Source organism: Scyliorhinus torazame, chromosome 10 (genome assembly GCF_047496885.1).
Source record: "Scyliorhinus torazame isolate Kashiwa2021f chromosome 10, sScyTor2.1, whole genome shotgun sequence".
Lineage (NCBI taxonomy): Eukaryota > Metazoa > Chordata > Chondrichthyes > Carcharhiniformes > Scyliorhinidae > Scyliorhinus > Scyliorhinus torazame.
In genome coordinates, this window is record NC_092716.1 from 147,472,100 (window position 1) to 147,499,091 (window position 26,992).

General features: G+C 51.8%; 1 protein-coding gene across 4 annotated transcripts in view; it reads left to right on the forward strand.

Annotated features, from left to right (window-relative positions):
- LOC140430961 (tetraspanin-18B-like) overlaps nt 1-26,992 on the forward strand; it is a 322,769-nt gene that overhangs the window by 66,907 nt on the left and 228,870 nt on the right. Inside the window, exon 1 of one of the 4 annotated variants that reach the window (XM_072518806.1) lies at nt 20,539-20,586. The exons of the other annotated variants lie outside the window; for them this stretch is intronic. Coding sequence (XP_072374907.1) covers nt 20,586 — 1 coding nt within the window. The 5' untranslated portion in view covers nt 20,539-20,585. Of the gene's footprint in view, nt 1-20,538; nt 20,587-26,992 lie in introns of those variants that run through there. 4 annotated transcript variants of the gene reach the window in all.

Genomic DNA, 26,992 nt, shown 5'->3' on the forward strand with positions numbered 1-26,992 from the left:
CCATCAAATGGTCTGATCAGTTCCCTCATTGATGTTTGCGGAACCTCACTGGAGCTGTGTGGTTGCCGATGTTACAATTGTAACTCCACTTCAAAAATGATACATTGGCTGTGAAGATTTTGGGATGTCCTGAGGAAAGGTGCTGTTGTAAATGCAAGTTATTTATTTAATCAATGGAGTGTTCCAAATGTTAACTGCTGATTCCATACTTCAATAACTTCAGAATGAGCGTGTGATGATTTAAACCTCAACAGAATACCCAGCTTATCGACAGTCTGGTGACTTTGCTGATTCTGCAGCTCCCTCTGAAACCCATAAAATTATATCTCCACTTGGCTTCTTGGAAAAGAATCAGAGTATATCACAAAGACATTTAATATTGAATTGAATCATATTAATCAATAATAATTCCTTTGACTGATGCTGCAGTAATACTAAGCACAATATTTTCCTAATTAGTAAACAACTGAACAGAGACTGAGGAAGTTTATTTATTTATTATGTTAATTTCTCTTGTGGCATTTCCCATGGCTCCTCTAACCATACAGTATGATTGTTTTATTTCACTACTCACTCTTTTTGCCTCTTTAAAGTAGGAAGGTCTGTTAGACCAAGGTTTGGAAGATGATATTTAACAGCATGTGGAGGAAATGATATGGGGCGCAATTGAATGGAAAATTTCTGTGGTCGTCACCACTAGCAGTATAAATGTATTACGGTAAGGCACGTATAATAGAGGTACATGGGTAAACCCCTGCCTGCTGACTCCGCCCAGTAGGCCACGTATACATGTGTGTGCTTGCTGGTGCTGCAGCCATTCTGGTTCCAGCTACAGGAGGCACAACACCTTTGAAATGAAATGAAAATCGCTTATTGTCACAAGTAGGCTTCAATGAAGTTACTGTGAAAAGCTCCTAGTCGCCACATTCCGGCGCCTGTTCGGGGAGGCTGGTACGGGAATTGAACCGTGCTGCTGGCCTGCCTCGGTCTGCATTCAAAGCCAGCGATTTAGCCCTGTGCTAAACAGCCCCTTTGCTCAATAAAGCCTCGATTATTCCACTACTCTCGTCTTTGTGGTAGTTGATAGTGCATCAATTTATTGACAAAGATTTTTTTTAAACGATGGATCTTCGCATCAAGCCTGATCGCCTGCAGCTGAGCCCTCAAGCAGCCAAACGCGACGTCCGCTTTTGACCACTGCTTCGAAAGTTACCTCCGAACATCCGCTGAGGAACCCTCGGACTCGCAGAAGCTCCAAGTCCTTTATTCATGGGTGAGCCCTGACATTTTTCCTCTCATCCGGGATGCGGCCACTTACTCTGAAGCGATGGAGCTCCTGAAGGGACATTACGTTCGACCAGTCAATCAACTGTACACCAGGCACCTCCTGTCCACGAGACAGCAACTCTTCGGTGACTCCCTAGACGATTTCTGGCGTGCCCTTCACATCCTGGGTAGGAACTGTGACTGCCAGGCAGTTTCGGCAGTCCAGCACACAGAACATTTAATTTGAGATGCTTTTGTTACGGGCAAGAGGTCTGCGTACGTCCGCCAGCGGCTACTGGAAGGGGGTACGCTTGAACTTGCGGGAACTAGGCAGCTGGCAAACTCGTTAGAAGTGGCATCCCATAACGTCCAGTCGTACGCCCCCAACCGCGCGGCACACTTATGGGCATTGTGGGCCCCACCAGCTGCCGACTCCAGCTCACCGCAAGCCTGCGTCGCGCGGCAGCCAGCTAACCCTAGGGGGCCCAAGTGCTATTTTTGTGGGCAGAACAAACACCCCAGGCAGCGCTACCCGGCGCGGAGCGCGACCTGTAATGGATGTGGAAAGAAGGGACACTTTGGGCGGGATTCTTCGACACCTCGCCGGGTCAGAGAATCGCCCAGGGGGGCGGTGTGAATCCTGCCCCAGCCAGCCGCCGAATTCTTCGGCACCGGAGATTCGGCGGGGGAGGGAATCGCGCCATGCCGGTCGGCGGGCCCCCCCCCGGGCGATTCTCTGGCCCACGGTGGGCCGAAGTCCCGCTGCTTCTATGCCAGTCCCGCCGGCGTATATTGAACCAGGTCCCTTACCGGTGGGACCTGGCAGCTCGGGCGGGCTCCGGGGTCCTGGGGGGGGGGGGCACGGGGCGATCTGGCCCTGGGGGGTGCCCCTACGGTGGCCTGGCCCGCGATCGGGGCCCACCTATCCGCGGGCGGGCCTGTGCCGTGGGGGCACTCTTTTCCTTAATGCCGACCATCAACCTCCGCCATGGCCAACACGTAGGTGAACCCCACCCTGACATGCGCAGGGATGACATCAGGAGCCGGTGACGCTCCCGCGCATGCGCGGACTCGCGCCGGCCGGTGGAGTCCCTTCGGCCCCGGCTGGCGTGACGCCAAAGGCCTTCCACGCCAGCCGGCGGGGCACTAACCACTCCGGGGCGGGCCTAGCTCCTAAAGGTGCGGGCTTAGTCCCCAAAGGTTCGGAGGATTCCGCACCTTTGGGGCGTCCTGACGCCAGAGTGGTTCACGCCACTCCGTCCCGCCGGGACCCCCCGCCCCGCCGGGTAAGGGAGAATCCCGCCCTTTGTTTCTGTGTGCCAGGCCCGGTTGGTCGCCACTGTTTCCAGGCCCGTGGGCACCGCCATCTTTGATGCCGCAAGCCACGTGCGGCCTGTGGGCGCCGCCATCTTTGATGTCGCCCGCCATGTGCGCCCCGTGGGCGCCGCCGTCTTGGCGCCATTTTGGATGGCGTCTCAGGACCCCTGTTCGTCTAGCTGTTCATCGCCTGTCGCTACCTCCACTACCGCTGACCAACCCGGGACCTCCCAGCACCTGCCGCTGCTCACCTCGATCACCCTGGATCAGTCCCGGCCCCGCATCCTCGCGACCGCAACAACGACGTTGAAGATCGATGGGCACGAGACAACCTGCCTTTTTGACTCCAGGAACACAGAGAGCTTCATGCACCCCACTACGGTAAGGCGCTACTCCCTCCCGGCACACCCCGTCACCCAGAAAATCTCCCTGGCCTCCGGATCCCATTCCATGGAAATCCGGGGGTACTGCATCGCGACCCTCACCGTCCAGGGCGTAGAGTTTAGCAACTTCTGGCTCTACGTCCTCCCCCACCTCTGCGCTGCCCTGTTACACGGCCTGGACTTCCAGTGCCACCTCCAAAGGTTAACCTTAAAATTCGGTGGACCCCTACCACCCCCCTCACCATATGCGGCCTCGCGACCCTTAAGGTCGATCCACCTTCCCTGTTTGCGAACCTCACCCCGGATTGAAAACCCGTCGCCACCAGGAGCAGATGGTACAGTGCCCAGGACAGGACCTCCATTAGGTCAGAGGTCCAACGGGCTTCTGCGGGAAGGGATCATTGAGGCCAACAACAGCCCTTGGAGAGCTCAGGTGGTAGTAGTAAAGAACATCGAACATAGAACATAGAAAATACAGCACAGAACAGGCCCTTCGGCCCACGATGTTGTGCCGAACCTTTGTCCTAGATTAATCATAGATTATCATTGAATTTACAGTGCAGAAGGAGGCCATTCGGCCCTTTGAGTCTGCACCAGCTCTTGGAAAGAGCACCCTACCCAAACTCAACACCTCTACCCAACACCAAGGGCAATTTGGACATTAAGGGCAATTTATCATTAGCCAATTCACCTAACCCGCACTGGGGAGAAGCACAGGATGGTCATTGACTACAGTCAGACCATCAATTGGTACACGCAGCCCGACGCGTACCCCCTCCCACACCTACCTGACATGGTCAATCAGATTGCGCAGTATCGGGTCTTTTCCACAGTGGACCTGAAGTCCGTCTACCACCAGCTCCCCATCCGCCCGGAGGACCGTCAATACACTGCGTTCGAAGCAGATGACCACCTCTATCACTTCCTTAGGGTTCCCTTCAGCGTCACTAATGGGGTCTCTGTCTTCCAACGAGAGATGGACTGAATGGTTAACCGGTACGGGCTGCGAGCCACCTTTCCGTACCTAGATAACGTCACCATCTGCGGCCACGATCAGCACGACCACAACGCAAACCTACAAAAATTCCTCCAGACCGCCAAACTCCTTAACTTCACCTACAATAAGGAGAAATGCGTGTTCCGCACCAACCACTTCGCCATCCTTGGCGATGTAGTGGAAAATGTAGTCCCAGGCAGTTGGGTTGGCGACCGCATGCGCTCCTCATGGAACTCCCCCTCCCCCACTGCCCCAAGGCCCTGAAACGATGCCTGGGGTTCTTCTCGTACTATGCCCAGTGGGTCCCTAATTATGCGGACAAGGCCCACCCACTCATTCAGTCCACAGTTTTTCCCCTGACGGCTGAGGCCCACCAGGCCTTCAACCGCACCAAGGCAGACATCGCCAAGGCCACGATGCACGCAGTCGACGAGTCCCTCCTCTTTCAGGTCGAGAGCGTTGCATCAGACGTAGCTCTGGCCGCCACCCTCAACCAGCCGGGCAGGCCCGTGGCCTTCTTTTCCCGCACCCTCCATGCCTCCGAAATTCGGCACTCCTCTGTCGAAAAGGAGGCCCAAGCCATTGTGGAAGCTATGCGGCATTTGAGGCATTACCTGGCCGGCAGGAGATTCACTCTCCTCACTGACCAACGGTTGCCTTCATGTTCAATAACACACAGCGGGGCAAGATCAAAAACGACAAGATCTTGAGATGGAGGATCGAGCTCTCCACCTATAATTGTATCGCTCGGGGAAGCTCAACGAGCCCCCTGACGCCCTATCCCGCAGTACATGTGCCAGCGCACAAGTGGACCGACTCCGGGCACTCCACTATGACCTCTGCCACCTGGGGGTCACCCGGTTCTTCCATTTTGTCAAGGCCCGCAACCTGCCCTACTCCATTGAGGAGGTCAGAACTGTCACCAGAGACTGCCAGGTCTGCGCAGAGTGCAAGCCGCACTTTTACCGGCCAGACCGAGCGCACCTGGTGAAGGCCTCCCGCCCCTTTGAGCGCCTCAGCATGGACTTCAAAGGGCCCCTCCCCTCCACCAACCGCAACACGTACTTTCTGGACGTGGTTGATGAATACTTCCGGTTCCCTTTCGCCATCCCATGCCCCGATATGACTTCTGCCACGGTAATTAAAGCCCTCCACAACATCTTCACACTGTTCGGTTTCCCCACCTACATCCACAGCGATCGGAGATCCTCTTTTATGAGCAATGAGCTGCGTCAGTTCCTGCTCAGCAAAGGCATCGCCTCGAGCAGGACGACCAGCTACAACCCCTGGGGAAACGGGCAGGTGGAGAGGGAGAAGGGGACGGTCTGGAAGGCCATCCTGCTGGCCCTGTGGTCTAAAAGTCTCCCTGTCTCCCGCTGGCAGGAGGTCCTCCCCGACGCGCTCCACTCCATCAGATTGCTCCTCTGCACCGTGACCAACGAGACCCCTCACGAACGTGTGTTTGCCTTCCCCAGGAAGTCCACCTCCGGGGTCTCGCTCCCAACATGGCTGACAGTTCCTGGACCCATCCTCCTTGTGCGGACCTATAAGTCAGACCCCTTGGTCGAAAGCGTCCACCTCCTACACGCGAACCCGCAGTACGCCTACGTGGCACACCCCGGCGAGCGCCAGGACACAGTCTTCCTCTAGGACTTGGCACCTGCTGGATCCCCACCCATGATCACCGACCTGACACCCCCCCCCCGGTTGCCCCTTTCACCCTCCCTCCAGCAAACCTCACCGCAGCCCCCGCCTCTGGTTCCACTCAGGGGTGACGAAGGCGAGGACAACACGCTCCCGGAGTCACAGGTGACCAAGTCGGCGCCCACATCACCACCAGGACTGAAGCGATCACAGAGGAGGGTCAAGGCCCCCGACAGACTGAACTTGTAATGTTTTTTCCACCACCCCCGCCGGACTCTTTTTTTTAACAGGGGGTGAATGCGGTAGTCACCACTAGCCGTATTACATGTATTACGGTAAGGCACGAATAATGGAGGTACATGGGTAAATCCCTGCCTGCTGGCTCCGCCCAGTAGGTGGTGTATAAATGTGTGTGCACACCGGTGCTGCAGCCATTCTGGTTCCAGCTACAGGAGGCCACACATCTTTACTCAATAAAGCCTCGATTATTCCACTACTCTCGTCTTTGTGGTAATTGATAATGCATCAATTTCAAAGTGTCATTTTGGGCGCAATTGGTGGGCTGTTTCACAACAGCCGCGTTGAGAAACTTTGCGTCGGTAATGAGCCCCCATGAGCTTCTCAGCTTTACTAGATGATTCCCCCTCTGATTCGCCAGACCCACACCTCAGCGTCTTACCACTAACAGGCAGGAGCTGCTTTCAAATGCTCCCTCACCACTCACTCCCAGTTGACACACAAGCATGGCAGCGCACATACCCGCTCCTCGCTTTGGGGATGCTGACCTGGCCAAGCTTCTGGATGCTGTGGATTAGAGACGGAATATCCTGTCCCCCAAGGGGGTCGGAGGACCAGCAGTAGAGTCACCAATACAGAATGGGAGGCAGTGTCATGGCTGTCCGTTTTGGGCAGCATGGCCAGGAGGACCACTGTACAATGTAGGAAGAAGACCAATGACCTCCACCGAGCTGCAAGGATATGTTACCATCTCTTTCCTGGCATCAGTTCCACCTGCCACCCCTCAAATTCCCAGCTGCCACTCCTTCTCCCACTCTCCCCCAACAAAGCACTGGCTAACACGTTGCACCCTCTCCACAACGGATCTTCGTGCTTGCTCCTCACCATCCCCTGGCATCCACCAGCAAAACCCCTTGATGCTCAATTTCAGTGTCCACAGCTGCTATAGACCCCTGATCCATCAAGCGTGTGGCTCACAATGCCCTCTCTTTGTCCCATCAGGAGAAGATAGCCCATAATAAGTGGGAAAGCCAAGATGGGGCGGGGTGGAGTGTTAGAGATCTGAAACATCATCCCTATGAGGAACGAGCCCTGGAGATCGCAGAGCTAACCGAGGATAGAGCAGTCACTGGCAGTGAGGTTGGCCTGCGCCGGAGAGGTGAGGGTCCACTGACCCTTCACCCAGGTGACGTGTCTCAGGTGAGTCGTTCATGTCAGGCAAAATGATCCTTCCCTCTCACTGACCACATGTCTATTCTCTCGCAGGATCACCATCTGATGGGACCGGGCCATGAAGAATCGCCAACCCAACTGCCAGCCAAGAGACCACCTCAGAGGAAAGCTCAGAGGAAACCACCTTCAAGGCATCCCCACCTTCCACCAGCACAGAGCCACAACCACCTGGGTTGGCGACATGAGTGGACAGGCTCCTGGGGGATATTCTGGTGAGCGTCGCACAGTTGCTGATGCATATCAGGTGGGAGCAGTAACATCCAAAGGAGACAGCAGTCGGCAGTCTGCTGGATCCCAGGCCTCAGCTGAGTCCCAGTGAGATGCTGAGCCTCTGGACGAGGTTATCCCAGAGCTGATGCAGGTGTTAGGACATGGCTGTGAGATTCAGGAGGGGATGTCAGCAACATTCCAGAGAGTGCATTGCCAATTGGAGGAGTCCTAAAGGCTACAAGCACAGGAGATGATGCCGGCTATGTGTGGCAAGGGTGCCAACAACAGTGGAAAGCCTTCAACACGAGGTCAACGTCTTGAGTGGTGGAGTCCAAGGCATGGCTCAGTCTGTGACAACCATGGCTGAGGGCCTCAACATCATGTCCCAGTCGATGAGGGTCATGTCCCAGACGCAGGTGGACACTGCGGAGGCATCACAGAGCATGCCCCAGTCACTAAAAAAAAAATGAAGTGATGCTCCACTAAGGAGCATCGCTGAGGGTGTCGGGACCATGGTGCAGACAATGGGAAACCGCTTGGTCTGGTAGAGCCAGATGATGCTCACTCCAGATGTCCCTCCATCCCATGAAGAGCCCCAGGCGCCTACAGGCACCATCTGGAGGCCAACCCAGGGCCTGCCACCAAGGAGACGATGGCGTCTCCAGTTCTTCTGAATCCTCCCCTCCTGACACCGGCGCACCTCAAGTGCAGGGGGCAGAACAGGGTGTCACGGCAATGCCAGTGACACCGGTAAGACAGCCAGTGCCCTCAGCCTCCGGGCCCTCGAGGACATCCACCAAGGAAATCAAAGGCCACAGGGCGTGATGAGCTGCAAGCTGCCTTCACCCCTGATGTACATCCTGGGGACATACCTAGACATAGCAGTAGACCATGAAAGGTCACGAAGATTGAGGATCACTGAATGGACATTGGTGAGTAAGGGGTCACAATCTGCAGCTGGGGAGAATGGAAATGTTCAATATTCACTATTAAAACATGTCACACTTGATACATGGGCAGCCTCTCTCTCACGTTAACTTCACCATGGATCTGCCAGCACCCCCACCTCCTGTTGCCCTCTGCTCCCCCTTCCCGAGGCCCCCGGGCAGAGTGGTCCAAAATCAAAAGTCCCAGATGCAGACCCCGTTCAGGGGATGGATGTGAGCGTGCTGTCAGCAGAAAGACAGGAGTCAGGCATAAACTGAGGAGCACCAGAGTTTACCTCACAGCAAGTGGTCATCACTCCCCTGCCTTGAATATTGACCCACTGACAATACCGACACCGGCCCATCGCCGTGAAGTGATGTCAAATAGACCCTGGGAGGTAGACCAGGGTAGTCATGGGGGGGGCGGCAGGGGGGGGGGGGGGGGGGGGGGGGGAATGGTGTGGAGGAAGGAGGGGACTGGGAGGGAAGGTGGGGAATGGGGTTGAAGGAGGGGAATGTGGGGGAAGGAGGAGACTGGGTGGGGGAAGGGGGTGAACTGATGGTCAATGCCTCATCCTATGAGAAGCAGGCGAGGATGAGGGCCTCCCTGATCCACCGAGCATGCCGGAACCTTGCTGCCGCCTGCCCTTCACTTCAGGCTGACTCACGTGCTTGAACACCATTCCCTCCTGGTCTGGCTCCTCCTCCGATATGTGAGGCCACATGCCCTTCACCTCCTCCAACATTTCGCCCGGTTGTGCCAGGTTGCAGAGAGCCAGCAGATCATCACAAATTGGGAGACTCTCTGGAGGGGTGCACTGCAGTGCACCACCAGAGCAGTCCAGGCATCGGAGCTGCATTTTGAGTAGTCTGATGCAACGCCCAATGACAGCACGGGTGGCCACATGGGCCTCGTTATATCGGGTCTCTGCCTCAGCCTTCAGCCTCTGGCCTCCGCACTGGCATCCTCATGCAGGACCACAAGAGCCAACCCATCATCCTAGGGTGGTTCGCGAAGATGCCGGGGATGTCAGAGTGTCCAGGATGTAGCTGTCAATGCACACTACCGGGGAAGCGTGCACACACATGCATGATCCAGAGGTGGTGGTCGCACTTGAGTTGAACATTCAGGGAGTGGAACCCCTTCCTGTTAATGAAGGCCACTCCCTGATACCCCGGTGTGCACAAGGCGACATGCATGCCATCAATTACCCCCAGGACCTGGGGCATTCCGACAGTGGCGGAGAATACTACAGCCCAGTCGTCTTGGTGAGCTTGGTCCAGTTCAAAGTTAATATAGTCTGCTGCCTGGGCAGACAGGGCATCCGGACTTCACAGGTTATGAAATGCTGCACAAGTCCCTGCTCGAGCCCTGGAATGAACCAGTTGCACAGAGGCTCAAGGCTGCGGCGACCTTCATTGTCACCGGGATTGGGTGTCCTTCTCCTCCAAAGGGTGCCAAATCCGCGAGGACCTGAAACAGGTGCCACACTATCTCTTTTATGAGATGGAGTCCCCCGTGGCACATATTGTCCATCATCTCCTTGAAAGACCAACGATGCCTGTACACCTTGGGCTGGTGCTACTGTCCCCCTCTGGAAATGCTGATGGGCAGCGGGGTCTTCAGCATGTGTGGTGACCCTCTGCACAAGGGATGCCGCTTCCAATCTGCGTTGGCGCTGCTGCCTTCATCAGGGCCTGGCCACCTGGGATGCCGCCAGCATCATGAGGGCAGCCTCTGTAGGACCGATCCATTTTGGTATCTGGAAGGAATTGGAGAAGGAGACTGACAATCAGTTAGGGCTTCCACCTCGGGACCCTCAAATCGACCAATCCACCCACCCTCACATGTCCCACCTTCCTTCAGAGTGCCATCCACCAAGAACAGTTATGCTGGAGAACCTCGCTCTCTACACTCACTCCCGGCCACAGCAGAAACCCCTAGACCACAGACCCCTGCCGGGACCATTCAGGAGACTGTACTCAGGTGGCCTCCCCTGATCCACACACTCACCTGTTGGCCGCGAGGATATTCCCAGTGCTGAAGCCTAGCTCTTGAGTATTTTATTGTTGGCTGCTACCTCTATGGTGCTGACCCTTCAACAGTTCAGGCAAAGTTTGATTGAAATGAGATAAACTAATCATCGTCTGAGACATGGCATGTGCATCCACGAAAAGTCATTTGAGGAGCTATGAAGTGCTCTCACAACTTACAAGGCTGATTCCTTACTATCCTTCAGCTGGGAGACTAGAGGCCGCTCACAGCCAAAGGGAGTTAAAGTGACCTTCAGCATATAACCAAGAACAGGGCTCTGTCCTGGATGTTTCTGCTAGGACAGACAGGCAGCAGCTGTAGTTGCTCCTTGAGATACCCTCAATTACGACTCAGGAGAGAAGATTGATAATACAAAGGCTTTAATTACCAGAGAACCAGACAGCTGCCGAGAAGTGTGCTCATTGCACGCTGCCCACTGAATGTAACCTTATATACAGTTCCCTGGGGGCGGAGCTGGAGACGGAGTCCCCCAGGGTTCCAAAGCCGGTCTTAAAGGGGCCTTCGCATTAAAGGTCCATGTGTATACAGATATCATTCATCACATTCACCCCCTGTTTTAAAAAAAATCCATAGTCCGTTGGATGTGAAGCAGAGTTACAAGTTCAGTCTCCGGTGGTGGTGCGGTGGATACGGTCGTCCTCGGTGGTGGTATATCCAGGAGTACGGTTGTCTGAGCCTTTGCCCGCGTTGGAGCAGGGTGGGTATCCGGGGTAACTAGGGTAATCGGTGCCGGCGCCGGCTGGGGGGAGGGGGGCGCTATGGGGGGCGCTGTCGGAGTTGTCAGCCGGTGGGGGGAGGGGTGTGTCGGTAGAAGGGGGGGGCTTCGGTGGGCGAGCCAGCGGGTGCCATGTCTAGCAGGGAAACGGTGTCCTGCCTGCCGTAGGGGTGCTTGACGTAGGCGTACTGAGGGTTTGCGTGTTGTAGTTGGACCCTCTCAACCAGTGGATCTGTCTTATGGCTCCCCATGTGCCTCCGGAGTAGAACTGGTCCCGGAGTCGTCAGCCAACGTGGAAGCGAGACCCCAGAGGTGGACTTCCTGGGGACGACAAATAAACGGTTGTGAGGGGTCTCGTTCATGGCCGTACAGAGGAGCGACCTAATGGAGTGTAGGGCATCGGGTAGGACCTCCTGCCAGCGGGCGATTGGGAGAATTTTTGACCGTAGGGCGAGAAGGACAGCCTTCCAAACTGTCGCGTTCTCCCTCTCCACCTGCCCATTTCCCCGCGGGTAATAGCTGGTTGTTCTGCTCGAGGCGATGCCCTTGTTGAGCAGATATCGACGCAGCTCATCGCTTGTGAATGATGTACCCCGGTCGCTGTGGATGTAAGCGGGGAAACCAAACAGCGTGAAGATGCTGTGCAGTGCCTTGATTATGGAGGCCGAGGTCATATCGGCGCAGGGGACAGCGAAGGGGAAGCGTGTGAATTCATCGATGACATGAGGGACCCTTTGAAGTCCACGCTTAGTCGCTCAAAGGGCCCAGAGGCCTTTACCAGGCGAGCCTTGTCTGGTCGATAGAAGTGCGGTTTGCACTCCGCACAGATCTGGCAAGCCTTGGTCATGGCCTTGACCTCCTCGGTGGAGTAAGGTAGGTTGCGGGACTTGATGAAATGGGCAAGCCGGGTGACCCCCAGGTGGCAGAAGTCATCGTGGATGGCCCTCAGATGGTCTTTTTGCGCGTTGGCGCACGTGCCGCGGGACAGGGCATCTGGGGACTCGTTGAGCTTCCCCTATCGTACGTGTAGGTGGAGAGTTCGATCCTCCACCTCAGAATTTCATCATTCTTTATTTTGCCCCGTTGTGTATTATCGAACATAAAGGCGACCGACCATTGGTCGGTGACGAGGACGAACCTCCTACCAACTAGGTAGTGCCTCCAGTGCCGCATGACCTCCACTATGGCTTGTACCTCCTTTTCGACTGCAGAGTGTCGAATTTCCAAGGCGGTGAGTGGTCGGGAGAAGAACGCTACTGGTCTGCCCGCCTGGTTGAGGGTAGCAGCCAGGTCGACGTCTGATGCGTCACTTTCTACCTGGAAGGGAATGGTTTCGTCCACCACGTGCTTGATGATATTGGCCTTGATACGACTGAAGGCCGACTGAGCCTCAGCCGTCAGGGGCAAAACTGTGGTCTTGATGAGTGGTCGGGCTTTGTCCGCATATCTGGGGACCCACTGGGCATAATAGGAAAAGAGCCCCAGGCACCGTTTGAGTGCCTTGAGGCTATGGGGGAGGGGAAGTTCCTTAAGGGGGCGCATGCGGTCGGGGTCTGGGCCTAGGACCCCGTTTTCCACGACATAGCCGAGGATGGCTAGCCGGGTTGTGTGGAACACGCATTTCTCTTTATTGTATGTCAGATTGAGGGCCCGGGCGGTCTGGAGGAACTTCCTCAGGTTTGCGTCGCGGTCCTGCTGGTCATGGCCGCAGATGGTGACGTTGTCCAAGTACGGGTATGTAGCCCGTACGCCGTTCTGGTCCACCATTTGATCCATCGCCCTTTGGAAAACGGAGACTCCAAAAGGGACCCTGAGGAAGTGGAAGAGCCGACCAGCTGCTTCGAAGGCCATTTAGGGGCGGTCCTCTGGGCGGATAGGGAGTTGATGATAGGCAGATTTTAGGTCGACCGTGGAGAATACTCGATATTGGGCGATTTGGTTCACCATTTCTGCTATGCGGGGAAGTGGGTACGCATCGAGTTGCATAAAGCGGTTTATGGTCTGACTATAGTCCACCACCATACGTTGTTTTTGTCCGGAGTGGAATACTAGTACTTGTGCCCTCCAAGGGCTATTGCTAGCCTCTATGACCCCTTCTTTTAGTAGCCGCTGAACCTCTGACTTGATGAAAGTCATGCTTGGGCACTGTACCGCCGACTCCTGGTGGTGACGGGCTTACAGTCGGGGGTGAGGTTCGCGAAGAGGGGGGGTGGTGCAATTTTGAGTGTTGCCAGGCTACATGCCGTGAGCGGGGGCAGGGGTCCGCTGAACTTTGGTGTCAGGCTTCGGTGGCTGCACTGAAAGTCCAGACCGAGCAGCAGGGGGGAGCAGAGGTGAGGGAGGATATAAAGTTTAAAACGGCCGTATTTGGTGCCTTGAATAGCGAGGTTCGCGACACAATACCCCGTGATTTAGACCGAATGAGACCCAGATGCGAGGGCGATAGTTTGGGAGGCAGGATAGGTGCGCAGGGAGAAGCGTCTTACCGTATCTGGATGGATAAAACTCTCCGTGCTCCCGGAGTCAAAAAGGCAGGGGGTGTCGCGGCCGTTGATTTGAACCTACATCATTGAGTTTCGCAGGTGTTTCGGCCGAGATTGATCAAGCGTGATCGATCCTAGTTGCGGGCAGTCAGAGTCCTCGGTTGAATCGGACTCGCAAAATGGTTGCTGCCGTCGGTCACACTTGTTGGGTTTTGAAGATGGCTGCCGCCAAGATGGCCGCCCGCATGACTCGCACGAGGCCGAGGACGTGTCGGAAGTAGGCGTGTCCTGCTGCCGCGCGGCCGCGTTGCAGGGCCTGTGGTCCCGGGAGTTTGATTTCTAGGCCCGATGAGACTTTTGTTTCTGACCTTTGGGCCCCGCCAGGCAGACCTTCGGGAAGTGCCCTTCTTTCCGCATTCGTTGCAGATAGCGGAGTGGGCCGGGCAACGCTGGCGTGAGTGCTGGTCTTGCCCACAGAAATAGCATGGGGGGACCCCAGTGTGAGCGGGTCACAGCGCGGCGCAGGCCTGTAGCGTGGCCTGTAGCGTGGCCTGTAGCGTGGCCGAGTCTGAAGGGGATCGAGAGGGGTTCGCAAGGTCCGCGGAGTACGTGCGGAGATTATGGTGGGTTGCTTCCAGAGAAGAGGCGAGCGTTACCGTGCCTTGGAGGTCTTTTGCTCCGTCTTCTCGGAGCCGCTGCCTGATGTACGTGGATCGGATACCGGACATGACAGCATCACGAATATGTAAGTTCATGTGGACTTCTGCCGTCACCTCTTTATGATCGCAGTTCCTGGCGAGCGCGGTGAGTCTCTCCAAGTATTCGTCTAGCGTTTCCCCGGAGCGCTGGTGGCATGTCGAGAGCAAATGTCTGGTGTGTACCTCGTTTATTGGCTTTACGAAGCGCTTCTGTTGGATTTCGACTGCTGTTTCGTATGTCGTAGCTTTCTCGATCACGGAGGATAGTCGGTGGCCCACCCGGGCATGTAGTAAGCTCAGCTTGCAAGGTCCATCAACTTCAGTCTCTGAGGAATTCAGATAGGCCTCAAAGCACCAGAGCCAGTATTTAAAAATTTCAGTGGCGTCCGGCGACCGAGCGTCCAAATTATGCTTCTCCGGCTTTAGACCGCTGTCCATCTTTATGTAGTCTGGTAATTAAATTGAGATACCCTCAATTATGACTCAGGAGAGAAGATTGATAATTCAAAGGCTTTAATTACCAGAGAACCAGACAGCTGCCGAGAAGTGTGCTCACTGCACACTGCCCACTGAACGTAACCTTATATACAGTTCCCTGGGGGCAGAGCCGGAGGCGGAGTCTCCCAGGGTTCCAAACCCGGTCTTAAATGGGCCTACGCATTAAAGGTACATATGTATACAGATATCATTCATCACACTCCTGTTATGGGTATCCACAATATTTAAAGGTGGCTTGAAGACCCCACGGATGAAAAGCCCCTCACCGCCCTCTCCCCCCCCAGCCCAGGGGTGACCCCCGACCTGGAAGATTCTGTCCCCCAACTAAGCCCAACCCCCCTGCGGGGCCCCTCCCACCTCGAGCACTGGGGCAGCAGCTCCAGTGCCCTTCAACTGCCTGTCGGAAAATGGAAATGGTGACTCACCTCCTCACTTCCCCTCAGCAGCCATTGTGCCAGTTTCACATTTTTCAAAAGGAGTACTAAATGACGCCATGTGATTTCTTGCTGGGGAACCGGTTACTTCCTGGGAGGCCGTTTTATTTGACTTGAATCTCGCTAATAGGGTGGAAATTAATGCAAATTGGGGTTATTGATATGCTCACCATATTTGGGTGGGCCATTGGGAGCGAGCCGGTTAAATCGCAAACCGATTCTCGCCCTGCGCAAATCTCGATTTTGGCCTTTCCCGCTATTTGAATGGCACGCCCAAATTCACGCCGGGCTCAATGCGGCGGTTACACCGCGCCAAAGATGTTGTGGTTTGATATCTATAAGGATCGAGGTAGTGTGATTTTAGTCTGTTGGTTAGTGCAGAGTGCTGTATTAATTATCCACTTTGGTCTGTTGACAGACATTCTGGACTGACTGCTGGCCTAGTGGTAATCATTTAATCCTAATCATTAACCTCATTGATTGGCCATTAACATTCTGTCTGTGAGGATTTATTTATTTTATTGCTGAAGAGGAATTTAAAAACTAATTTCATGCTTTGCTTCACTGAGTTTTATAGAAAAACTTAACCATGAAGAACAGATTAATTACCACCAGCCAGTGGTGTACATAGCATTGGATTTCAAAGCATCAAAATGACAAGGATTAATACAACACAGTTTCTTGTGGACTGGGCAGCTCTATCTTCCACTGAAACTAATGCCTGTTAATGCACTGAGAAATCTCATGACTCAGTAAACTTTAAGATTATGCTTGCTTCCCCAGTTCTCTGCTGCTTCAGTCATCAAATCGGTCAAACTGAAACTATTGAGAATCGTCATGGATCTTTTTCAGTACGCAAGTTAATTTTAGATAAATTTGAGCCCTTCATTCGCCTTGTTGCCACTGGGGAAGTTTGGTCCAATAATCTACCACATTTCAAAATGTACCCTACTCCCAACAAACTGTTAGCTAGTCAAACATAGAGAGCAGAACTCCAAAGCCCACTAGTTAAGGCCTTATGTTGCGGATTCCTTTGACATTGCCACTCAAAGTCACAATGTTAATGTAACTGCTATTACTGTACTGAATGTGTAATCTGCACAGAGACTGGAACAAACCTGTTTATATTTATACATTCTGCTCATCTGAATCAGCTCATTTTCATTTCATTTCATTTCAGTAGTGGCCTATGTATTCCAGGCCCTTTGAATAACTCTCTGAATTGATGGTGTACACATGCTTAATACATCCTTTCGTGTACTGTTTTGGCAGAAATATGAACCCATAGGCAGGTCTTGTAGTGCAGTGGCAGTGTTGCTACTCTCTGTGTTGGAGGTTCTGGGTTCAAGTCCCACTCTGGAATTTGAGGGTCAGGGAAATAATGGGCACGATCTAGCGGCTGCGTGGTGCCCAAAAAGCAGCACGGCGCGCAGATGCCAGGAGATCCCACTTCCGGGATTTTCCCGGCTTGCCACCACTCATGAGATCGGCGGGTCAATCAGTAGCTCGGGCCTCTCAGAGGATCATGAGTTAACTCTTATGCCATAGAATCCAATACACTTCCGTCTTTCAGGTAAGATGCTAAATTGATACCTCTTTTATCCATTGAGATGATTGTTAAAGATCCCATGTTGTAACCAAAAAGGAGCAGGAATATCTCCAAGAGTCCCCGTCAAATCATTAAAAGGAAGTTAACTTGTGATAAACGATTACTGCCTTATCATCATGTAAGGTGATGTCCCCTTTAAGACCGGGCTTGTAACCCTGGGGACTCCACCTCTGGCTCCGCCCATCTGGGAGCCATACATAAGGGCTGCCTCATGGTCTGTAACAGTCAGCTCTCGTCTCTAGCTCTAGCATAGTTATTAGTCTAATAAAGCCTTCATTACAGTTTAATCTCTAAGTGTCATTATTGAGGGTACCTCACCATGATTGATCTGATTGCTCTCTGTAATATGTTGCTGTGTACGTGACACTGAACGTACATACACGTGTCAAACTGAAACTATTGAGTACGTGGTACGTACGTGACCTACCATGGGCGGGATTCTCTGGCCTCGTTACTCTGTCACTCAAGCAAAACGAGGCCGGTGAATCACGGGACAGGCCAAAACGAGAACCCGCCAGGCGCCAAACAGTTTGCGATGCAACCGGTCCACTCCCATAGGCAAAATCGGGATCTAATCGCTGATTAGTATTCCTTTTGAAAAACGCGAGCCTGGCAGAAGGGCTTCTGTGAGGAGTCGAATAGTTAGTAGCCATCTTAGCTCACAGGCAAAGAGCCCGGGGGGTGCTGGGCTTCCTACCCCAGTGCTCAGCGGGGATTGGGGGACCATCGGCTGGGGGAGGGTCGTGGCTGGAGGAGAGACAGGCCCGGCTGGGGTGGGCCACCATGGGAGGCTGAGAGGGGGAGGTGCTGGGATGGGGGCGGGGGGGGTTATCACCCGCTCTGGGGATAACCTTTGTCCCTGCTGGCTGCCCTACTGACCATGCATAAGCCCCACTCTGGCCGTGCGGCTGAAGGCTATTGCTAATCGTGGTTAATTGAGCACTTCACACAACCCAGTGGATTAATGTGTGTGGGCGGGCCATATAGAATGTGGTAGTCATTGCCAATCATCCTAATCAGACCGTGATGCCTGGACACTGTACCTGAACAATGCGGGAGGCAACGCCACACACGCAGCAGCCAACATCTGAACACCCAGGGGATGGGACACGGCTCTGGGGACATGTCCACAGCCGGAGGGCAGGTGAGTGCCATGGGGAGGGGACCAGCGCCCGGTCCAGGTGATGCTATGAGCGGGTGTCCGGGGTACAGAGTCTGGAGTCCAGTGAGGCGGACCCGCTGCAGCTGGGAGCGCATGGGCAGGGCGTTCCGGATTGGGGAGGGGGGATCAATGGGGGAATGGAGAGTCCCGGGCTGGGTGGTCTGTTGTTTGTCAGTCTAACACCCTTAACCAATTCCTTACAGTTATTGATCGCTATGAGATGGATATTGAACCAAGAACTTTCCCTAGCGATGCTACTCGTAGTCCGGGTGGCCAGACACCAGAGACGGTGGCAATAGCAGCATCAGCAGATGCTCGAGGGGGACCATGTGCCGGACCCGTCCCCACACCCTGAGGACCTACCCATCAGTCCAGGTAGGAACCCAGAGGGGGAGTCCCATGACGGCCCGGGTGTACAGGCGTCGCTGGTCATTCAAACAGATGACGGCCAGCGCATGCAGCAGGAGGCTCCACCTCAACAAGGAGATGGTGCAACACACGTGCCATGTCCTTCTGCAGTTGGCATCACATGGAGGAGGAGGAGGACACCCGCTCCCAGTGGCCATCAAGGTCACTGCAGCCCTGAACCTTTACACTTCAGGAAAATTCCGTGGCTCGAGTGGGGATCTGTGTGGTATCTCACAGGTCACAGCCCACTGGTGCATTCGACAGGTCACATATGCCCTGTTTGCCCGGGAGGAATACTACATCATCTTTGACATGGATCAAGCCCAGCAAGATGCCCAGGTAGCAGGTTTCTCCGCCATCGCCGGGATGTCCCAGGTCCAGGGGGTAATAGATGCCACGCATGTTGCCCTGCACTCATCAGGCCATCTGGGTTTGCCCTACGTTAACCAAAAGGGGTTCCACTCCCTCAACATACAGCTCGTGTGTGACTCCTGGCTCTTTGGGGATAAGGGGTATCTGCTGAGGACCTGACTAATGACGCCAGTACAGAGGCCAGAGACCGAGGGGGGACCCGATACAACGAGGCCCATGTGGGGTGCATCGGACTCCTCAAGATGCGGTTTCGATGCCTCGACTGTTCCGATGGTGCTCTCCAGTACACCCCCCGGAGGGTCGCCCGCTTTGTGGTGATCTGCGTGTCCTCCACATCCTCGCACAGCAGCGGGGCGACGAGCTGGAGGTTGGTGATAAGGAACATGTGGCCACCTCTGAGGAGGATGAGGATGAGGAAGAGGACGAGGATGATAAGATGCCACTGGACCTGCAGGGGTTGGAGGATGAAGCCGGGGAAGAACTTGAGGACCAGCCGGAGGCTGCAGGACAGGCAGTAGCGGCAAGGGTCCAGCAAGCCCGGAGGGCCATGGAGGCCCTCATACTGGCACGATTCACCCAGGACGTGGCCTGGTCTGTCACGCCCAACTACCATTTCCCACCCTCCCAGGGTATGTGTTACACCACTCCAGGGTGCTGGGACTGTGTCGGCACTGTCAGTGGGTCACTGTCGAGGGCAGGGGGTGTGATGATAACCCACAGAGAGCTGGGCACTGGTGCGTCTCAATCAATGCAATAGTCTGATCCCTGCCTGTCTGCTGAGTGTTCGCTCACACCCATCACCTGCACGCGGTGGGAATGCCAAGGGTTTGGAGGTCGGCCCGCATTGCGGAAGAAAGTGACTGAAGCAACATACTGGTTGTGCACAAGGGTGTTTATGGTATTTTATAACTCCCCACTCTCTCGATGGTGCCACCTCCCCCCCACGGCCCCAACCCCCTGTCCAGTGTGGGCCCTCTCCTGGCGATTGTGGGAGAGCTTTTCCTGAGGAGACACGAGGGCATCGTTAGCCACACACATGGTTCACAGTGGCGGGGAGGTTTGGGACGGAAGGGTTTGGGGGAGTTGTAGGGAGACGGGGGTGGAGGGAGGGTCGAGGGTTACAGGGAGAGTTGGTGGTAGGTGCTTACATGTGGATGGAAAGGATGGAAAGGTCTCGGGCGGGGTGGGTGTTGGTGTTTATTCGCTCGTGCTGCCCTGACCTTTTTCCTGAACTGTTCTCCTGGTGCTCACAGCCGCCACCATCGCGTCCCAGGGAGCACTGGCTTCCCTATGGGGAACAGAACATTCTCCTGCCAGGTCAGCTTCCCCGAATCTTGGGGGCGGTCTCATTGTTGCGAGCTGGCTGGGTTTGGCTGAGCAAGTGCAATTTAAGTGCTGCTCGACCTTCGCAGGGCGCTGGTGAGCATGGACCCGGTGAATCAGCTTGCAAGCCTTTATTTGTGGTGAGAAGCCTGTGGAACCTCGTTAAGTGGACCAATTAACGTTGAATAGCATTGGTGGCCTCGCTGGCCCGACCGACGGGAAACTTGCGGCAGTTCCCACTCGCTACCACACTTGAAATTTTTCCCGGAGAATCGTGCCTCATGTTTCCCTTGATAATAGATTATTTCTGTTCAGACTACTTAATAGCATTTTAACAGGATAAAGAATGATATAAATACAATTATTGTCATTATTTGTTAGCCATGTGTAATGTGAATATTGCTGGTTTCAATATCTTATGCTTTGTATCAGACAGGATTATCACCCAGTAGCCTGGTGAGAGGCATATCGATGATACACATTTTCCAAAGGCATCCTTTAGTTGACCTCATTTGCTTAAATCCCCAGAAGCGAAGGGGCAGTGTTCCAGGACATTTCACCATGACAACACAGATTGCTGTTATGAGAGTGTGACATGAACTGAATTTCGCTCCAGTAAGTGGTACTTTACCTCAGACAAGTTAATGTCAAATCTGTCTTCCTGGATATTTGGTGAGGATATATTTAGAATAGTGATATTAATTTTGGCATATTTCTTTTCTTTTTTAACCTTCCTCAGGACAATCCCATACTCATAACACACAGTAGTGAAGTCAAATGATCCAATTTTGTGTTGTAGATTTGGTTCCTGGCATGTGTATGTGAATGATGATGGGAGAGGTGACAATAATTTATTTTTCTCCCAAGGAGCAGAATTGTATGGCACCTCCCGCCAGAGGGATTTTCCAGTCCTGCCAAAGTCAATGAACCTCTGAACGGTTTGCTGCATTTCCTGGCCCTTCCCCACCGTAACAGGACTGTAAAATTCCTCCCCAGGTCTCCCTCCACTTAGTGAGGCATGTTGGATGGTTTTCCAAGTCCCATTGGTGTATGGTATGTGAAGTCTAAGGTAGGTACTTCAGGTCCCGACATTATCTCCGACTTTCCTCCTTAGCATTTCACTGAAACTAAACAAATAGTATTCATATGAGAGCCTCCGGCCAAAACTAAACACACACAAACATTTGATGTAGAGGTGAGTCAATATGTGAAAGATATTTTCCCAAAAATATATTTTCTTCGTAAAATTAGCAAAAGTACATTACACCACTGTTCAAATTTGACATAACATAAAGTGTAATACATATCCACTTATTACAATGCAGTGCATGAGGTGCTTCCCCACATTAGGTCATATTTACAATATGCATGTACATTTCATGCCGATCATTCCCTGGTACACACAGCCCAAAAGATTTTACGTGATTTTTAGTCCCTTCATGTCCTATGACGGGAGGGTCTCACCCATTCGGGCTTTGCAGCAGCTGCCCCAAGCTCGTACCTGTCCAAGGGAACTTAGTCCTGGATCTTGCAATGTACCAGTCTGCAAGACTTGGTTGTTGATAGTTATTTCTACCGGAAGATCAGCAGGTTTTGGCAAATAGCAGAGCATCTTTCACCTGGCTAATGATCTTCCACAGCAGTTGATTTACATCACAGGCCCTTGGAGCACAGAGTTCTGTGTTACAGAACTGCTTAGGATAAATTTTAATGAAAACCGCTGCATCGAATTTCAGAGCTGCTTCTGAAAGGCTGCTGAAGGAGGTGAATGATGGTCTCTTTCTCAACTCAGCCATCTCGAAGGAAGGATCTGGCAGGGATGGTCCTTCTTCCCAGCAGCATATCTCTTCTTTGAAAGTTCTGGCGGGAAGGCCTCCTGCCAATTAACTTTTAGTCTGCTCAGGGAACCATCTCACAGGGTCCACCTTCTCCCTCACCTGCTGGGCCTCAAGAACGTGATATGCAGATAACAGTCTGACGGAATTGTGCTCAAAGGTGTTTTGCTTTACAGACCTTTCCATGAAGGAGAGATTGTGCTGCATGGTCCAATTGACTGGAGTGCTCCACCGCAATGTGGTCAGAGCTATCCTTCACAACAAAGGACAAATGGAACATCAGCAGGCAGTGACACTTGGGGTCAGATTTTTCCATCCTGCAATTGGGTTTCATTTTGGGCGGTCAAATATGAAGGCAATTCAAATTTTAAATTTCCCATTCAATCCCGACCAGCCGCCATTTTGATGGGTGCGGGAATCGTAGTCAGTGACAGCCCAAAGCTCTCTGAAAGTGATGTTGTAGTCAACCTTTTAAATGCCTGCTCAATTGTGAATTTCCCAAAGACTGATTTTTTTCAGCAAAGCAGGAAGGTTTCTAAAGATTGTGTAAACCATATCCGGTCAGTCAGCTACTGAACCTTGTGAAAGCCTATTATGGTGTCAGGAAAATTTTGACAAATAAGTTTACAAGTTCTTGCCAACTTCAAAAGCTATAATGTAATTGTATGTTTTTGATCAATCACAAGGCGCTGTCCTTAAAAGGTAAGAGACCAGTAAAATGACTCGCATTTTCTAAGTTTCATGTGCATTAGGTTACATTATCCAGTGGATAAAGTGTTTCTCTGCAGTCAGATTATAATGTGTCAGTTGGACACTGTAATTGGATTTTTACAATGTATTTAAGTCTAGACATCTGTTGAGTCTTTACAAAAACTGTAAAGGTGCCAGACTTCTTTGACTGGAAGTCCATTTGTTGAGCCTTTGAAAATCATGAGCTGATGGCTGACCATCTAGTAAGGCAACTTCAATGACTGTTTCAGTGAGCTCGAGAGAGTTTATTTATTGGTTCTGCAATGTAATCTCAAAATTAATGCAAGGCTGAATTCCAACCCACACCAATGTATTTAGCTTTGCTGGGATTGTTTGCAGCATTATGAAAGGAAATTCTGAACTGTACACGGAGCTTAGTCAATGTGTGGATCCGACGCACTTTAGACAGAGATTAGTGAATGTGTGGATCAGACACACTTTACACAGAGGTTAGCAAATATTTGGATCAGATACACTTTACACAAGATTAGTGAACATGTGGATCAGACACACTTTCCACAGAGATTAGCGAAAGTGTGGATCAGACACGCTTTACACGGATTTAGTGAAAATGTGAATCAGACAGACTTCACACAGAGATTAGTGAATGTGTGGATCAGACACACTTTACACAGAGATTAGTGAACGTGTGGCTCAGACACACTTTACACGGAGATTAGCGAAAGTGTGAGTCAGACACACTTTACACGGAGATTAGCGAAAGTGTGAGTCAGACACACTTTACATGGAGATTAGTGAAAGTGTGGATAAGACACACTTTACAGGGTGATTAGCGAATGTGTGGATCAGACACACTTTACACAGAGATCAGTGAATGTGTGGATCAGGCACACTTTACACAGAGATTAGCGAATGTGTGGATCAGGCACGCTTTACACAGAGATTAGCGAATGTGTGGATCACACACATTCCACAGAGATTAGCGAATGTGTGGATCACACATATTCCACAGAGATTAGCGAATGTGCGGATCAGACACAGTTTACATGGTGATCAGTGAAAGTGTGGATCAGACACACTTTACACGGAGATTAGTGAAAGTGTGGATGAGGCACACTTTACAGGGTGATCAGTGAATGTGTGGATCAGACACACTTTACACAGAGATCAGTGAATGTGTGGATCAGGCACACTTTACACAGAGATCAGTGAATGTGTGGATCAGACACAGTTTACATGGTGATCAGTGAATGTGTGGATCAGACACACTTTACACAGAGATCAGTGAATGTGTGGATCAGGCAAACTTTTCACAGAGGTTAGTGAATGTGTGGATCAGACACACTTTACACAGAGATTAGTGAATGTGTGGATAAGACAACTTTACAGGGTGATCAGTGAATGTGTGGATCAGGCACGCTTTACACAGAGATTAGCGAATGTGTGGATCAGACACACTTTACACGGAGATTAGTGAATGTGTGGATCAGACACAGTTTACATGGTGATCAGTGAATGTGTGGATCAGACACACTTTACACGGAGATTAGTGAATGTGTGGATCAGACACAGTTTACATAGTGATCAGTGAATGTGTGGATCAGACACACTTTACACAGAGGTTAGTGAATGTGTGGATCAGACACACATTACACAAGATTAGTGAACGTGTGGATGAGACACACTTTCCACAGAGATTAGCGAATGTGTGGATCAGACATACTTTACACAGAGATTAGTGAACGTGTGGATCAGACACACTTTACACGGAGATTAGTGAAAGTGTGGATCAGGCACGCTTTACATGGAGATTAGTGAACGTGTGGATGAGACACACTTTACACGGAGAGTAGTGAAAGTGTGTATCGGACAGACTTTACATGGAGATTTGTGAGTGTGTGGATCAGACACACTTTACACGGAGATTAGTGAAAGTGTGGATCAGACACACTTTCCACAGAGATTAGCGAGTGTGTGGATCAGACACACTTTACACGGAGATTAGTGGAAGTGTGGATCAGACATACTTTACACAGAGATTAGTGAACGTGTGGATCAGACACACTTTACACGGAGATTAGTGAAAGAGTGTATCGGACACACTTTACACAGAGATTAGTGAATGTGTGGATCAGACACACTTTACACAGAGATTAGTGTATGTGTGGATCAGGCACACTTTACACAGAGATTAGTAAATGTGTGCATCAGACACACTTTACACAGAGATTTGCGAATATGTGGGTCAGACACACACGGAGATTAGCGAATATGTGGACCAGACACTTTACATGGAGATTACTGAATGTGTGGATCAGGCACAATTTACATGAAGGTTAGTGGATGTGTTCCTAAACATTTGTTCGATCAATTTTCTAGATTGTACTCTAATCTTCCATCTTTTTTCTCAGATCATTGCATTGATTCATATGGTAGCATGAAAATTCATCTACATTTATTTGTTACACTGGGGCCCAGAAATATAATCACTGAAGCAGCGCTATTGTAACCATGGAGTGAAAAATAACTGTTACATGCAAGCAGTGTGAGAATCAACATTGGCTGAGCCTCAACTCTATGCCTATAGAAACAACTCTCTTGATCATCTCAGGCTGTGGGAGCCCGGCAGTGAGTTCATTGACAGCAGCTCGTTTCTCTGCCCTCCTGGCTCGTTCCAAACTAACTTGGTGCTTTGCACAAGCTTGCTTAAATGATTATTCTTTCCTTCCCTTTGGGCGTCCCTTATTACCTGACTGTTTTACAAGTTGAGGCTGCAGTATGTTGCATTGTTGTGTCTGAGGCAAGCCTCTGGTAGACTGGTTCTCTGAGTGTGGTGATTCATTGTGACTCCGTGAGAGGATGCAGCTGCTGCTGTCCCTTATTTCACCATGTGTTTAGCGTTAGTGGAGCAGAGGAAAGGTTTGGAACCTTGCAGTGAATTGACTTTACAATTCCCCAGGGGCCACTATTCAGTCAGTAACACAGTCCATTAGGTTAATCCAGCTCTTAAAACTGATTTTCTCTCTCGGTTCTCATTTTCTCTTCCCTGGCGGCAAAGCAAATTCTGTTGATTGCTTCTCTGCAAAGTTGTCTGATTTCAACTAGAACACTATTATTTTTATTCTGCAAGGTTAGGCAAAATGATAAAAATTTGCGACATAACTGATCGCCTGCTGAAAATAGTCCACGTCCCATGGTGGTCTGTGCCTGAAGTTTTAGCACCAGTTTAACCAACTGTAAATAAAGTTTCATTTCAAAATAATCCCTAAGTGATGTTTTGCAGGCAGGTCTGTGACCAGCTGGACGAAGATGACTGACCCCTCACCTGTATCTGAGGTGGGGGATGGGGAGTGGCGTTTCTGATTGTGGGGGAAATAACTTCCTGTGTCCCCAGTGTAGGATTTGGGGGTTACCCCAATGATGTGCTGGAGAATCCCTCTTGAAAGTTCCCAGATAAGGGTTTTACCTGGCAATTGCCCAGAAGTACTAACTTCCCCTGGACAGTTGCACTGTGCTGGGAACCATCTGACTGATTGATTTAAATCGCTAACTCCGGATGGTTCTGCCAGTTTTACCCTTATAGTGGGAGGGATTCTCCGTCCTGCAAAAACTGGTGCGGTGCGCCCCCGGGATTCTCCATCTTGCCAGCCGGCCAATGGGGTTTCCCACTGTGGGCAGCCCCACGCCAACGTGAACTCCGGGCTGCCGGTGCAACGGAGAATCCCGACAGAGGAGAATCTAGCTCAGTTACTCCAAAAGGGTTTGAAAGGGAAAAAATAAATATACTTGACATGCATTTTAAAATGGTCATCATTTAAGGTGGAGGGTTCTTCAAAGCGTTGCCCCATATCACAAGAGATCGCACTGCTCCCCAAACACCCACTGATGACAACTGAAAAAGCCATTGCTGAAGTATTAAATTAAAACCTGTCTTGCTGCAAATGGAACCTCAGGCGTGAGTCAGCGATGGGGTGAGTGTCAATGTTTAGTTTGGGGACTCCGCAAAAAACACAGTCTTTCACATTCCCCTCCAGTTGATTTCCAGAAGCTGGCTCTGAACTTGAAGCTCCAACCGAGGGTAGACTCTGTGCAAAGTGATCCCACTAAAAAGCAGCAAACTGTCTCGGGTTATGGCAGCTGAAGCTGGTACAGATAAGTAGCTCCAGCTCAATGTTACTGCTGTCACATTATTTAATCCAGGAGGATTTAAACCGCCACCTGAATGAAAAACAAACTGCAGTGCTAGGTGTTAACTCAGTCACCTGAACACCAGGTGCAAGTGATTGCTGTTTTGCTCAATCTTCATGTGTAATCTCATTCTTAAGGGCAAGAATTATTTAATGTAGTTGGCGTGTTGTCATTCCATCATCATTTTGTTTAGTTTTTGGCGGAAGGCAGGTTGTGTCAAGTCAGAATGACATTCCTCCCAGCCCCTCACACGGGCTCTGCTGTACAGGATGCCTTGCTGGGAAAGC